The 16,471-nt window shown below is 44.5% G+C and overlaps 1 protein-coding gene across 1 annotated transcript; it reads right to left on the bottom strand.

Annotated features, from left to right (window-relative positions):
- Window positions 1-2,350: 2,350 nt before the first annotated feature.
- Window positions 2,351-8,741, bottom strand: LOC310830255 (goannatyrotoxin-Vere1-like). The gene is made up of 4 exons (XM_083710005.1): window positions 8,645-8,741; window positions 5,405-5,592; window positions 3,895-3,990; window positions 2,351-2,848 (listed from the first exon to the last, which is right to left on the bottom strand). The coding sequence occupies exons 2-4, from the start codon at window positions 5,590-5,592 to the stop codon at window positions 2,824-2,826; spliced, it is 309 nt and encodes a 102-aa protein (XP_083566131.1). The 5' UTR covers window positions 8,645-8,741; the 3' UTR covers window positions 2,351-2,823.
- Between the last annotated feature and the right edge of the window lie 7,730 nt (window positions 8,742-16,471).

Raw genomic sequence — 16,471 nt, forward strand, 5'->3', positions numbered from 1 at the left:
TCGGCCACAACTGGACCTAATGGTCAGGGGTCCCTTTACCTTTTATCTATCTATCTATCTATCTATCTATCTATCTATCTATCTATCTATCATCTATCTATCTTCATCTATCTATCATATATCTATCTATTTTTTTAAAAAAATATGGTTTTTCAGATTACGATTTTGCAATCACGTATTCAACATACAACATAAAATCAAGATTCCAAAGAACCCCCTGGACTTTCCCCTCCTCCCCTTTGTGGGGGTCCTATTGTTAATCATTTCCTCCTGCATCTTTTCTAATAATCCAAATCTTTTGCATCTCCATTATATCCAAAATTCATCATGAAACTACAAGTGATTTTCCAATCCTGCTAACGATTTTTAACTGTTTACAATGGTTTTTAAGATAAATTATGAATTTTCCCCATTCCTTATTAAAATTCTGGTCTTCCTGATTTCTGATTCTTCCAGTCATTATGGCCATTTCGGCAATTGCACAAGGGTTCTTTTTTTCTTTTCTTTAAGAAGGAAACTTGCCTGGGAGGTTGAGACCTACTGCCCCAAACATATATGGATGTGTGTGCGTGCTTTTATAAAAACAGAGAGGAGCTACATTAGCCAGGTTAGCCCTAACCATTTAAAAATCAAGAAAATAAATCCATAAAGGTACAGCGACTCTCAATAAGGGGGGTTGGGGGGCTCATATTTTTAAAGCATATCGTTTTCTCCTTTTGTGTATTACATTAATGGTGCCCCCTTTTAATCACTATTTTATAAAGTACTCACTCTCGATATTTAACTGAGTTTCTTATATTTTGATCAGGGGTCGGCAACGTAAGGCCCATGGGCCACAAGCGGTCCATGGGGGGGTCATTTAACCGGCCCATGGACCCCTGCCACCCTCTTGAGGACCCCCCACCCCCTCAATCGACTCCCATGCACCACGCTAAACCGGTGTGGAGCAGAGCGGGGACCGCCCTCCACAACACTAGCTGGCTTCCCATTGGCTGCAGGAGCTGTGTACGCCTCCTCCGCACCGGAAGGAACACCGGAAATAGTGTGTGCGTGTGCGCGCACACTCCGGCCCACTGCGACATTAGTGGGACCATGAACTGACCCAAGCCACAAAAACCTTGCTGACCCCTGATTTTGATGATGTTGCTGTTCATCCATAGTTTGCTGGTTGGTGCATGTCTTAGAATATCTTACATGATATTCTAAGCCACCTTTTGGAAACGGTTTGGTTATAACCATTTGACATAAATTAGATTGTGGGGTTTTTTTGTGGTAGAGCTGTGTAGGCCACCTTGGGAGCCAGTCTTGACTTTGGGCTTCTGCGTACCTCCATTTGCTTTCCCCTGAGGAAACTTGATCTTTAGTGCTGAAGGGGAACAAACACCAATCGAGACCATTTCCCTCCCATACACACCCTCTGTGTAGCTGTGGGTGCTGGCAAACCACACTAGGCCACTGGGAAAGGTGACAGATTTTAATATTTAAAGGGGTGTGGAGAAGTAGAGAGGGGACCATTGTTCAGGCCATACATGAAGGACAGAACCCGGCCTACCCAATCACCAGAACAAGATGTCAGAATAGATGGTTCGTTCTATTTCAGACAGTAAGCGGGGAAGGGTGTGTTTTAATGCCCTCCTCCATCAGAAGCTTCTCTGGACATAGAAAACGGGCACAGAAAGCAAAGGGTAGAACTGGAGGCTTTCTCTGCAGTAGAGAAAGGGTTCTCCTTGGAGGGCATTTTGGCATGACAAGGACTTGGAAAATGGTATCCCGGGATTCTGTTTCCCAGTTGGAATTCTCTAGTATACGCTGGGAAACTGTGTATGTACAGCTACTCACACTCCATTAAGGTTTGGCAGACAGCCAGAAGGCAATCTGAAGGAGTAAGTCTGCCTGGTGATAACAGAGACATGGAGACTGCTCCCTGATTGGTCAAGCTCTCTCAAGGGAGTGATAATTAATGGTCTACCAACTGGAATGTGTTAGTTCAGAGTTTCGTGTTCAGAGTTCAGTGTGTCAGTGAGTATAGGAGTTGTGAGTCGTGTCAGAGAGAGCTAGCATAAGATCCGTGTTCTGTTCCTGTAAATAGTCCGCTGTATATAATAAACATCTAACTACAAGTTCCTGGTTCCTGCTTCGTCTATCCTGTCTGCAGCCAAGTTGCCAATTGCTTCCGTGGATTCTGCGTGTACTCTGCTAGGTCTGGCTAAGGTCCTGCAACTAGTCAGAAAGTTGCGAAACACCAAATTGGTTGTGCCAATAGTATATTTGCTGTAGCAGTTTCTGTACCCCAGCACCCAAAGATTATCCCACTTCAGTTGGTTGGGAACAAAGGGAGGAATGCAATAAGTTTCTCCATCAAACTTGCTTTTTATTCTTGAGACAAACAGAAATAATTTCAAATACGTACATTTAGACACACATACTCCTATTCACACCCGCACACATGATGTACAGGACAACCCAGAGTAGACATAATGAGGGCTTGCACTGGGGGGGGGGGGTCTTACAACCTTGGCTGCTGCCAAGGGCTGGGGGCAACCTTTGTGCCCCCAACCACAAAGCACTCTTCTGGCACCCCCTGTTGGCTTGTAGGGAGAAAGAGGCCTGGCTTATTGCAATGTTGTTGTCTTGAAAGGGGGGGTGCAGTGAGAGTTTCTTTCCCAAGCCGTTTCAGTATTGGATGGAGAAAGTTGAGGTGGGGAATGGACTCCTTAAATCATCACAGCTTAATTGGTTTTGAGAAATGCAGAATGAACACAACGATTTGCCTGTTTAAAAAGAAGCAGCAGATGGACCACTGGCTGAGAAGCATCGAGATCATTACCACATGTTGGTGTCATCGAACCTGCAAAAAAGAAATTGTTGTGAACGTAGAGAATTGTAGGAAGAAGCTCAAGTACAATTCGCTGCTGCTCCCTGTCCCAAAGGCCAAGACCATCTACCTGCAGAACCCAGAACATTGGTGCACCAGGCGCGCACAAACTTTTTAAAATGGTTTCTTAGCAAGCATATATTTTACATACATTGTGGCTTCAAAAATGCTGGTTGCTTCAAAAATATTGCTTTTACTCATGAGCAAGTTAGAGATAGATTATTGATAGTGAAACTTCCATGATTAATTGATTCCAATAAGTTTTTTTAAATTGTTCTGTGAACCACCCTGAGACCTCTGGGTATAGGGCAGTATATAAATTCTAACAACAACAACAACACCTTTTATTTTATTTTATTTTATTTTATTTTATTATTGCATTGCATTGCATTGCATTGCATTATCAGCTGGCTAGCTCCATTGGATAGAATGTGGTACTGATAATGCTAAGGTTGTACATTCAGTTCCCATAAGGGACAGCTGCATATCCCTGCAATGCAGGAGGTTGGACTAAACAACCCTCAGGGTACCTTCCAACTCTATGCTTCCATGATTTGCTTGAGCATATGGGCTAGGATAAGCTCTAGATCTCAACAAATGTCATAAAATAGGGTTGATACCATGCTAGATACCATGATACCATGCTTAGACTGAATTACGATTGGCCCTGAATCTATATTACATGATTCCTGGGATTCTTCTATGTGTCTGCGGTTTAGCTTGGAAAAGGATTGCATATGTGCAGAAAGCTGCTTCCCCATTGCTGGGTAATCTGGAGCAGACAAGGTGCTTTCCAATCTCTTGAGAATCACTTTTCTTTCTGTTTATGAGGCCCTTGGGACGCCCCTCCCCATCCCAATAGATGACACAGAAAACACAATGGGTCTCCAAGCCTAGAGCTTGCCCTTCCCTTTAGCAAGGTTGTGGTGGTTAGAAAGAATTGGCTCTGGGTCAGAAACAGGCAGGTCCTGGGTAGGTTTGCTGCAAAAATGATTGCTCCCTGCGCTACTAGGACTTACCTTGACCGGTCATCATGGCTCGCTCCACTGTTGCTGCTGCTGTCTCCAAAAATAAGCTCAGACATCAAGGTCTCTGGGCTGGACCTCTTGCCAAACCTTCAGTTGGGAGAGGAATAACTGAGTTAATGCCATCCTATTTGTTCCCTTGGAGACAAAAAATGGGATTTTTCCTCCTCCCCACCCTACCTCTGATTTGCACAGCCATGAGGCAGGCCCCCCTTCCTGTTATTTAATGACAGCAGACATGCATGGCAAGGAATTGAACACTAGCACACACCCACACCACTGGTGCACATTTTATTCCTGCACGGCCGCTGGGAAATATTTTAAAAATTCAGTTCAAACCCGGAAATTGTGGGAGGGAGCTGGGGAGTCCTTGTGGCAGGCTAGGAGTCTTTCCCCAGAGCCTGAAGAGGACATCAGTGAGGGTAGAGAAGAGACCAGTGGGGCTTTGCCTAGCCTCCCCGCCCCATAGCTGATGTGCGGGGTATCGCAGTAACAGCTTTCCCATGTGTCTTCCAGCCTCCTGCCAACCCCAGAGCTTCAATTCTAGCTGTGGATATTTTTGGGTGCAGTATTTTTTGGTCTGCATTTGGTCTGGATTTAAAATTTGGGCATTTTAGGTTTGTCTTGGTCTGGTGCACATGGTATCTTTCATTCTGTAGTTGTGTGTTTTTTGCCTATATTGTGATGGCCATTGGCAATAAACAATAAAAAATCTATTGAATCAATTTGAGGGAGAGCTGCCAAGAGAGCGTTTAAAAGGTGTTTAGAGAATGCTCCCCACTTTATGCAATTTCACCGATGCCCGAAACATAACCCCTGTGTAAGTGGAGGGACACCTGTAAGGTAAAAAAAGGTAAAGGACGCCTGGATAGTTAAGTCCAGTGAAAGGCAACTATGGGGTTGCGGCGCTCATCTCATGAGGGAGCCGGCATTTGTCCACAGACAGCTTTTCAGGTCATGTGGCCAGCATGACTAAACCACTTCTGGCACAACGGAACACAATGATGGAAGCCAGAGCGCATGGAAATACCGTTTACCTTCCCGCCGCATAGGTACCTGTTTATCTACTTGTGCTGGCATGCTTTTGAACTGCTAGGTTGGCCGAAGCTGGGACAGAGCAACGGGAGCTCACCCCGGTGCAGGGATTCGAACCGCTGACCTTACGATCGGCAAGCCCAAGAGGCTCAGTGGTTTAGACCACAGCGCCACCCACATCCCCAGGGACACCTGTACTGCCTCAGCCGCTAACCTTGCTCTGACTCACGCACTCACCCACATAGGGAGTCGCTCCCACTGCTGGGGAATGTTAAATAAATGTGCTCAGGATGGAAGAAGGCTGCATTTTTCTCTCCCTTCCTTGGGAGCCCTGCGCATAATGCTCATTCCCCACCAACATTCAGCAGGCAGGAGTGTGTGTGTGTGTGTGTGTGTGTGTGTGTGTAGATAGGGCTCACAGACACCACTCCAGAGACCATCACCGCACCACTTTAAAAGCAACCCGCACCTTGGCCTTGTCACCAGGTTAAGGTAGTGTCGGAGCGCTGACAGGTATCTGGCCATTTCTTCAGCAGAGGCATCTTCTCCAGGGTGTTCTGGCTGTTGAGGGTAGGCCTCTACCAAGGTTCCCAGGCAGAACAAGATGCACAGAGTCACAGCAATCATGAGAGGCCAGGACTTCAGGGAGGCCACCATCTAGCGGAAAAGAGACAAGAATGTACAGAGTCCGAAAAGCAGCTTTAGCTAACTGAGTGTTCCCAGGTTTGCACTGCAAAAGCTCCCCGTGCTTCCAGTCCCTTGTGGAAGCGCCAGTTTTACATTACGTTAGCTGTCTTACATGTCGCCAACTTGTCAAGATCTGGTGTACAGTGGTACCTCGGGTTACAGACGCTTCAGGTTACAGACTCCGCTAACCCAGAAATAGTACCTCGGGTTAAGAGCTATGCTTCAGGATGAGAAGAGAAATCGTGCTCCTGCGGTGCAGCGGCAGCAGGAGGCCCCATTAGCTAAAGGGGTACCTCAGGTTAATAACAGTTTCAGTTTCTAGTACAGCTGCTAGAATAGTGCTTGCTGCTAGGTGGAAGTCACAAATTATACCCACAAAGGAAGAATGGATTTGTAAACTAAATGAATATTTAATTTTGGCAAAATTAACTGCTATGATAAGAAATCAGTCGAATCAAAAATTTTAAAAGGAGTGGAAATGTTTTGATGAATATATGGCAAAAAGTTGCTCAAAAAAAAGATACGCTAATATGCCTAGATTAACATGTGAAGTACTGGATGGAAGAAAAATTAGTAAGGAAAGATAATAAGAATATACAGACGATTTGAGAAGATTGCAGAATGCAAAGATTATTGTAAATTGTATAATGTGGAGGAAATCGAGTGGGGGCAGAGGGAAGTGGGAGGAAGGAGAAAAGAATAATATGATGGACTGAGGAAATATAAATGTAAATGTATGGGGGGATGGGGAAGAAATGGTGTTGGCTTTGGTACATCTGTATTGTAATATAATATGCGAAAACCAAAAAGAACAGTTTCAGGTTAAGAACGGACCTCCAGAACGAATTAAGTTCTTAACCTGAGGTACCACTGTACTAAGCATCAGGCTTACCTAAACTGCCTGGAAAGCAAAACATAAGCAGATGTTCTGTGTGGGAATAAGCACCTCCTGCTGCAGAGGCCATGCTCCAGAACATCCTGCTTAGAGATATGCCCTCTTTCTACATTCATAACACATTTGCCCCAATTATGAAGCTCAGCATAGAAAGCAGTTAGGGTTTCCGTGTCTTGAAGCATCTGCTGCTAATATTCAAGAAGCAGACTGAAAGCAAGCAGAACAGGAAGATATGATGTGCAGAATCTGAAGGAAACACTTGGGTAATAGAGAGAGCGTGTTGGGTTCATATGGGAGTACAAATGAAAGGTCTCCTGAGTTTCTCATTTCTCAGTTTCTCTTAATCTTAAATTCAGTGCCCCGTGTTTCCGCAGCATTTTTTTTATAAAAAAAAAACCCTCATAAAAATTATTCAGATTTTAGTGCAAATGAAGCCTTAAAAACGTATTTTGGTAAGCGGTTTTGATAAAAGCAGCTTCTCCTAATAGAATGCATTTACACATTTCATTATGGGACGCAGGTGGCGCTGTGGGTTAAAGCCTCAGCGCCTAGGACTTGCCGATCGAAAGGTTGGCGGTTCGAATCCCTGCGGCGGGGTGCGCTCCCGCTGCTCGGTCCCAGCGCCTGCCAACCTAGCAGTTTGAAAGCACCTCCGGGTGCAAGTAGATAAATAGGGACCGCTTACCAGCGGGAAGGTAAACGGCGTTTCCGTGTGCGGCTCTGGCTCGCCAGATGCAGCTTTGTCACGCTGGCCACGTGACCCGGAAGTGTCTCCGGACAGCGCTGGCCCCTGGCCTCTTAAGTGAGATGGGCGCACAACCCCAGAGTCTGTCAAGACTGGCCCGTACGGGCAGGGGTACCTTTACCTTTACCTTACACATTTCATTTCTGCAAATAGGCTGATTTTCCTACCTAATGTATCCATTTTGGCAAACACTTTTTGGTTCTTGTTTCTAGAACTGAATCGCAAAATTTAGAAGAGGGCGGATTTTGAAGGGTGGCTGTGTTTTGGGTCTCACGTTGTTTCGGAAAGTATGGATTTGATCTATTCAGCTTGACATAAAAACTGAATTGACCTTCTCCCCCTTCCTGCAAGGGAGAGTTCAAATCACACTTGGCCATAAGCTTATTGGAAATTTACCTATCTAGACAATAGCTCCTTGTACAGTGTAGTGGAGACAAGAATACTTTTCCAATGCAAACCCTCTCCATACTGAACTTTTAAGCATCCTTTAAAAAAGGATGGGACATGGGTGGCACTGTGGGTTAAACCACAGAGCCTAGGTTTTGCTGATCAGAAGGTCGGTGGTTCGAATCCCCATGACATGGTGAGCTCCCGTTGCTCGGTCCCAGCTCCTGCCAACCTAGTAGTTCAAAAGCACGTCAAAGTGCAAGTAGATAAATAGGTACCACTCCGGCGGGAAGGTAAACGGCGTTTCCGTGTGCTGGTCTGGTTTGCCAGAAGCAGCTTAGCCATGCTGGCCACATGACCAGGAAGCTGTATGCTGGCTCCCTTGGCCAATAAAGTGAGATGAGCGCCGCAACCCCAGAGTCAGTCACGACTGGACCTAATGGTCAGGGGTCCCTTTACCTTTACCTAAAACAAGGATGAGGAACCTGTGTCCCTCCTGATCTTGATGGACTGCAGCTCCCACCATTGCTGACAATAAGCCATGCTGGTTGAGGCTGATGGTAATGGTACTTCAGTGATATCCCTCCTCCCTATTTTGGCCTCCTCTCCCTTGCAGTTTCTCTCTCCAAGACCCTCTGCCCTAAGCCAGGAACAGTTCCAATATCCAAGCCCTCCACTGGTTGAAAATGGCTGGAAAGAGGGGCTTCTGGGAGTTAAGGAGAAGAAGATCAATGAGACGATTGTCACTCCTCAGCTGCTATTTTATTTTGCTTCTAAAATCAGATCTCCTCCCATTCACATCTAAACTTGGAACTGGCTGCCCCAAAACGCACAGAGCATCTTGTGTTTGTCAGCCGCAAACAGCCCCCAGAATTTTGAAACAAAGTCGTGCTTCAGCCGGCCTCTGCTTCCCTACTCCCCACAACTCCCCCCCCCCCCTGAAAAGAAGCACAACACATTGAAGCACAACTGCTTTCCTGCCGCACTGTACTCACTGTCCAAAAGAGATCGAAACAGGTGCAAAAGCTGGGTGCCGAGGGGTGCAAATTTCAAGTCGCCTCTCGCCGGTGCCTCTGCTAGCAGCGCTCTCTCGGCTGAGGGTTTATATCCTTGGGAGGTAGGTAAACGAAGGCGGGGGTGGCTCCTCCCTCCCCATCCTTCTCGCCCATCTTTTGTTGATCGACGCAATTCTGTATCAGGCACCTTGATTACTCTGCGAGGAAGCTGCACCCAGTAAAGGGGGGGGAGCAGGAAGGAGAACGGGTTCAACCCAGGCAGGGTGTGGGGATTTATAGACACAGCGACTGTGTTCCTGAGCTGAGCTCTTTGTAGGATTGAATAACTGGAACTGTTGTGGAACATGGATGGGGCTAGGATGATAGCGCTTTATACATTCATACAGACATTCTGGTTATAGAGTTAGGGGGTATACAGTGGTACCTCGGGTTACAGACGCTTCAGGTTACAGACACTTCAGATTACCGACTCCGCTAACCCAGAAATAGTACCTCGGGTTAAGAACTTTGCTTCAGGATGAGAACAGAAACCATGCTCCGGCGGCATGGGGGCAGCTGGAGGCCTCATTAGCTAAAGTGGTGCTTTAGGTTAAGAACAGTTTCAGGTTAAGAACAGACCTCCAGAATGAATTAAGTTCTTAACCCAAGGTACCACTGTATTCTCGAAGTTTAAGAGAAGCATCAATATAAGCTGATCGGCTGCAATGTTTAAAGAGGGGGTGGCCTTTGCTTACATCATGGCAGAAGTTACCTGTTAGTCTCGGCACTGATAATTGTTGTGACAGGCACATTGTGAAGGGCTTGGTAACACTACCTGGTTTTTGAAGCTGGAAGACAACTATCCATTGAAATTTGCACTTCTTCGAATTTTGTGATGCTGTTCTCCAACACGTACAAAAATGTGTATATTTGTGAAGATAACTGCCGAAATGCGTATATTATTCACGGCTACATACAAAAATGTGTATATTGGGAGGAATTTGCCCTAAAATTCTGGCAAATTTTCATGAAGGTTTTTTTTTTAAAAAAAAAAAAAGTATTGGCAGATTGCTGTTTAAATGCGTAAAAACCAAGTCTAAGACTGGGAAGATGAGAAACTAAGAAAACCTGAAATGGACCAATTTGTCCATCCCTAGGAGAGAAGATGCTGAGCAGCCAAAGATAGTAATTCTTACTCAGAAGAAATACTTCAGGTGTGGAGAATGAATTCTTCCAAGATTCCATGAGCTACAACTTTTTGCACACATTGAGTGCTCAGATGAAGGGCACTAGAAGTAGTGCTTTTTTTTCTATAAGAAAAATGTTTAGCGGTACTCTCATTTTCCTATTCATATTGAAATATTGCCCCTCAATAAGGCCAAGCTTAGATTCAGAAAATGTTTAGGGGTATACGTCCTCCTGTGTCCCCCCAGGGGGAGGAGAGCACTGACTAGAAGCATCAAAAGAAAGTGGTCTATGCAGAATTTAACTGTGCTGTACTGAAGTGGTCCAGGGCTGTCCCATAACAACAACAACAACAATTTATTATTTATACCCCGCCCATCTGGTTGGGTTTCCCCAGTCATTCTGGGTGGCTTCCAACCAAATATTAAAAAGCATCAGACATTAAAAACTTCCCTAAACAGGGCCGCCTTCAGTTGTCTTTTAAAAGTCAGATAGTTGTTTATTGCCTTGACATCAGGTGGGAGGGCGTTCCACAGGGCAGGCGCCACTACCGAGAAGGCCCTCTGCCTGGTTCCCTGTAACCTCACTTCTCGCAGCGAGGGAACCGCCAGAAGGCCCTCAGCACTGGACCTCAGTGTCTGGGCTGATCAATGGGGGTGGAGATGCTCCTTCAGGTATACAGGACCAAAGCCGTTTAGGGCTTTAAAGGTCAGCACCAAAACTTTGAATTGTGCTTGGAAACGTACTGGGAGCCAATGAAGATCTTTCAGAACTGGTGTTATATGGTCTCGGCGGCCACTCCCAGTCCCGAGGTACCACTGTAGTTGTTTATTTCCTTCACATCTGATGTGAGGGTGTTACACAGGGCGGGCGCCAGTACCAAGAAGGCCCTCTGCCTGGTTCCCTGTAACCTCACTTCTCGCAGCGAGGGAACCGCCAGAAGGCCCTCAGCACTGGACCTCAGTGTCTGGGCTGATCAATGGGGGTGGAGATGCTCCTTCAGGTATACAGGACCAAAGCCGTTTAGGGCTTTAAAGGTCAGCACCAAAACTTTGAATTGTGCTTGGAAACGTACTGGGAGCCAATGAAGATCTTTCAGAACCGGTGTTATATGGTCTCGGCGGCCACTCCCAGTCACCAGTCTAGCTGGCTAGCAAAGCCTGGATTGCCCCAGATCAGCCTGATTCAGTTCAAGGACTCAGCCAATGAAAAGCACATTGTGGGTACTGGAACAGGGCTGGTGTGAGATGTGGTCTGGGGAGGAAGAGTCCTGAGGACTAGACCGTCTGAATTTCCCCAGGCTTCCTCTAAAGTTTCTCTTTTTCAAAATCATTTTTATTTGATTTTACAAATATAAAATTATAACAATGCATATACATATCCATTCATTACTCTGAATTACTCGTGATTACTCTGAATCTCATGACTTTCCCCCACCCTCTCCACGGGTCCTATTGCCAACATTTACAACTGCATATTATTCTGTAATCTATATTTTCTATCAATCCATATTGTCCATAATATTTGTTACATTACAAGTGAGATCATAATCCTGCTAATGTTTTTATCTGCTTGCAATGGTCTCCTAAATCGATTATAAATTTTCCCCATTCTTTTTTGAAGTTTTTGTCCTCTCGGTTCCTGAGCTTTACAGTCAGCTTCACCATTTCTGCATAGTCCATCAGCCTAGTTTGCCATTCTTCTCTGATAGGGACACTTCTTTACCATCCCTGAGCTAGTAGCATCTGTGCAGCTGTTGTCACGTACATAAAATGTCTTTTCTGCTCCTTTGGAACATCTGTTCCTAATAGAAATGTTTCCGGTTTTTTAACAACAGTTCTTTTAAACATTCTTTTCAGTCCATTATATATCATTTCCCAGAAAGCTTTTATTGCCTTACATAACCACCACATGTGATAAAAGGTACCCTTTTTTTTTTTACATTTCCAGTAGGTATTTGTACTTTTTCTATACGTTTTTGCTAACTTACTAGGAGTCAAATACCACCAGTACATCATTTTCATATAATTTTCTTTCAGCGTACAACATGTTTTCCATGACCTTTCCTTTTATTAGATTTTACCATTTTATATTCAGTCAACATAATGACATCGTATAATGGAAAAAAGCCCAAAAAAAGCCACAAATCACACATGCCTATCCCTCGTCCCCCCTACCCCAGGGACTTCCCCCAACTTCTTCTGGTTTTTTGATGCATTTATTCCTTCTGCTATTGTTCTACCTAACTTCATAATCTCTTTTGTAGGTATACTTCTAATCTTTCCAAAGTTGTGCCCATAGAATCCTGTCTGCTGTTGTGGCGTACATAAATGAGTTCTTCATTTATTTTGGTAATTCTTGTCCTGTAATGCCTAAAAGAAAAGCTTCTGGTTTTTTAACAAAAGTTATTTTAAACATTTTCTTCATTTCATTACAAATCATTTCCCAATACTTTTTGATTATTTTACAATTCCACCACATATGACAAAACGTTGCATGATGGTTCCATAACCTTTCCCAATCTACTATCTGAATAAAGTTTCAAGGTATTTGGTTGCAGCAACATCAGTCTTTGAATTCTCCTTCATGCGCTAGAATATACAGTGGTGCCCCGCAAGACGAATGCCTCGCAAGACAGAAAACTCGCTAGACGAAAGAGTTTTCCGTTTCGGAGGCGCTTCGCAAAACGAATTTCCTATGGGCTTGCTTTGCAAGACAAAAATGTCTTGTGAGTTCCTGCAGCTTTATTTCCTCCCCCCCCCCTTTTTCTAAGCCACTAAGCCACTTATCTGCTTATCCGCTAAGCCGCTAAGCCGCTAATAGCGCTAATCCGATAAGCCGTCAATGGGCTTGCTTCGCAAGACGAAAAAACCGCTAGACGAAGAGACTCGTGGAACGGATTCTTTTCGTCTTGCGAGGCACCACTGTACTTTGGCCTGAAGGGAACATCCCAGTCTCTGATAACTCCTACATCTGTTCCCTTCCAATTATCCTATGATCTGGGTACGACGGTTAAAAATGGTTTCTTCTGTCCTTCTGTCCACATCCTCCATGTGAGGGAATACCATAACCTCTAAACAAAGCCTTCACACCTTCTTTCAGTTCCATGTGGCCATGAATGCAGGTCTTGCTATAAACCCCCTCAGCTTCATTATGTAAATTATGTCATCATTATGTTGCTCCACCCCTGCTTATCTCAATGTCAAGGAAATGTGATCCAAATGGAGGGGAAGGCAATTGCGAATAATTTGCGAGATGAAATCAGCAGCAACAGCAAATACCGATTGTGTTTGCGGGATTGATTTTGATTCTGGACAAAGGTTGAGTAAGCGAGCATCAGCCATTCCTGCCCTTGTTTCTGTTTTTTGTGTGTGTTTTTAAAATTATTCTTCTTCTTTTATTTTGACAAGGTAATAAGCATACATAAAGGTAAAGGGACCCCTGACCATTAGATCTAGTCGTGGCCGACTCTGGGGTTGCGGCGTTCATCTCGTTTTATTGGCCAAGGGAGCCGGCGTACAGCTTCCGGGTCATGTGGCCAGCATGACTAAGCCGCTTGTGGTGAACCAGAGCAGTGCACGGAAACACCGTTTACCTTCCCGCCAGAGCAGTACCTATTTATCTACTTGCACTTTGATATGCTAGGTTGGCAGGAGCAGGGGCCGAGCAACGGGAGCTCACCCCGTCGCAAGGATTCGAATCACCAACCTTCTGATCAGCAAGTCCTAGGCTCTGTGGTTTAACCCACAGTGCCACTCGAGTCCCTTCATTTTAACAGTGCAAATTCTAAAAAAACACCCTCCATTTCTCATCGAAATCATTTCTTCTGCATATTCCTCGTCTTACCTTAATGGCACATGTTAATTTATCACAAATTCTTCCATTTTATATTCTGCTTGCCGCATTCCACTTCCTAGCTGCCAATAAACTTTCCAGAATTCTCCAGCATCCCTAAATTTAATAAATATTCACACCCTAAAAGGATCCTGTAACCTTAAGGGGGAATTTCACCCAGGGTGACTTAATTCTGCATCACAGGCATTGTGATGGGATATGTCACAGCTGGTGACATTTTCCCTTACCAGCAGCTGGTACTCTTATGTCACCAAATGATGTTATATGACTTTTTGGGTGTATTTGGTTCTTGCTTGTTGTATTGTGCTCTGTCATTGTGAGGCAAACCTTCCCCGACCAATCAATAGATGCAAAAGAGCAAATAAAGTCAAGGTACTAAATAAACATCATGTATATCTACAACATAGATATGAAACGATGTAAAAACTTCACAAAGATTAAATCCCTGGCCTATGGCCAATAGGCTGTACAGTTACCGTAATAAACAAACCATCATGCGTGGCTTCGCGACGCTGAAATGAAGATAATATGTATAATACAACGTCACTGTATTCCGAAATATCTTGCTGTACTAACTGGATATATGTCTTTCAAACACTGTCTGGACCACAGCAATGAAATTCAAATACATGGTTGCCCCAACCATTGCTATCCTGAGGACAAAGGCTGTTCGATGAAGATGTGTTTCAGAAAACATGCCAGGTGTGTTTTGACTCGTAAACACTTGTTCTTTGGGCATTATAGAAATACACGGCGTATTTATTTAGTAACTATTGTCATGAATGGGTTTGAGTGGAGTATATATGTCTGAAAGAAATAAAATAAAATCTAATTATAGCAGGGGGAGGTTGCCTGAGGAGTATTGACCCCACATTAAAACACTCATCTGGAACCATCCTATTATTAAAACCTCACCGTACCTCTGTCTCTCCCTCATGGACATTCTATTGCAAGAAACTTGGGAGGAGGGTGAAATTGTTATAAACGGATTCGACCTTCTATCTCTTCCAGCTTGCCCCTCCCAGAAAGGAGGACGGCCGAAAGGTGGTCTAGTAATAGGTATCTCACTGAAGCTCCATTTCAAATTTTCATTAGTTTCGACTGCTCCCCCCTATGCTTTATCCGGGTTGATGTTGGGGGGGGAAGTATCACTGCTAATCTCCAATGTCTACCTCCCGCCAGGGGGTTCATCCCTTGAACTGCATGATAGATGGGAAATATTAGAAGATCATTTAGTATCATGCCGAGTTAAATATTCCAACAGCCAATCCTTAATTGGGGGTGACTTTAACGCACGCATAGCAGCAAATTGGGTCGATTTAACTAAAGCTAAATGGTGGTCTGCTCCATGCCTCGACAACTATGATTTGAGACACGCCGTGAGGAGAACCTCAAAAGACTCTAAAGTAAACGAGGCGGGAGTACTTCTTTACCAAATGGCTATTCGCTTAAACCTAGTACCCCTGAATGGTAGCTGCCCTCCCGATATACCGGGGGAGTATACCCACCTAGGCATAAAATCAAACAGTGTACTAGATTACCTTTTAGCCTCGAGTGATCTGATGCCGAAAGTTCTCTCTTTTAAGATTGACAATATTCAGTTCAGTGACCACCTTCCACTTGCTGCTATGTTTGACCTAGACTGGCACGGGGACGAGTACAGTCATCCAACTCAATTAGACACTAACACAGAAAACCCGGTAGAGGGCATTAATACGGCATTACGAGTGAAGGGTATAAAGTGGTCTGTAACGCAGGCTCAAAAATATTCTCAATTTTTTCAGCAGGAGATCGTACAAACCTATTCAGCCCTTGACATAACCTCATATGAACACGATCAAACTATTAATCTATTTGTTGAATGACCTCACGTCATTCTTTACTGTCCCAACCCACCAGGTAAATCGGGCCCACTCCAAGACAGGTGCACTGTGGTTTAACCGTAATTGCAAAGAAGCCAAACAACATCTTTGTGCTATTTATAATGATTACAAATCCTCAGGGGCGACTATGCTTCCCAAGGAGTACTATCAGGCAAAATCAGCTTACAAATATGTGCAAAAAAAGGCCAAACAGGAATGGCAACTGAACTGCTGGCATGCACTTATAGCTGCCTCAAATACCCGTAATTCCAGAAAATTCTGGCTGTTGGTTAACAGAAAATCTAAAAGTTACCCACTAACCGTTATTCCTGCCCCAGTTTGGGAATCATTTCTAAGGAACTATTTTGCCTTACCAGACTTTAATATTAACAAAATCGATGGATTCTATGAGCAGCTCCCTCTTTGGCCACCCACTGACCCAGAAGAAATCCACGGACTCATATCCAATCTCAAAGTTGGAAAAGCCCCCGGTCCCGACCTAGTCCCGGCGGAAGCTATAAAACTTCATGCACACTGGTGGGCGAAAATCCTGGCCGTTACTTTTGATGCCGTAAACAACAGTGGGAAGGTTCCAAGAATATGGAAGGATGCGATTATTATTCCAATTCATAAAAAGGGCTCGACAGATGACCCGGGAAATTACAGGAATATCAGTTTATTGTCAATAATTGGGAAAATATATGCACGGTTCTTGTTAACTAAGCTTACTAAGTGGGCCGAAGAGAACAACCTGATTGGGCCTGAACAGGCTGGTTTTAGACCGAATCAGTCAGCGGTTGATCATGTCTTAGTTTTATACCACCTTGCCCGGAAATATTCCGCCCCAAATAGAGGCCAACTTTGTGCAGCCTTTATTGATTTAAAGGCCGCTTTTGACAGCATCCCCAGGGGATTACTTTGGGGA

The sequence above is a fragment of the Podarcis gaigeae genome (assembly GCF_964106915.1).
Source record: "Podarcis gaigeae genome assembly, chromosome: 13".
In the NCBI taxonomy this organism is placed as follows: Eukaryota; Metazoa; Chordata; class Lepidosauria; order Squamata; family Lacertidae; genus Podarcis; species Podarcis gaigeae.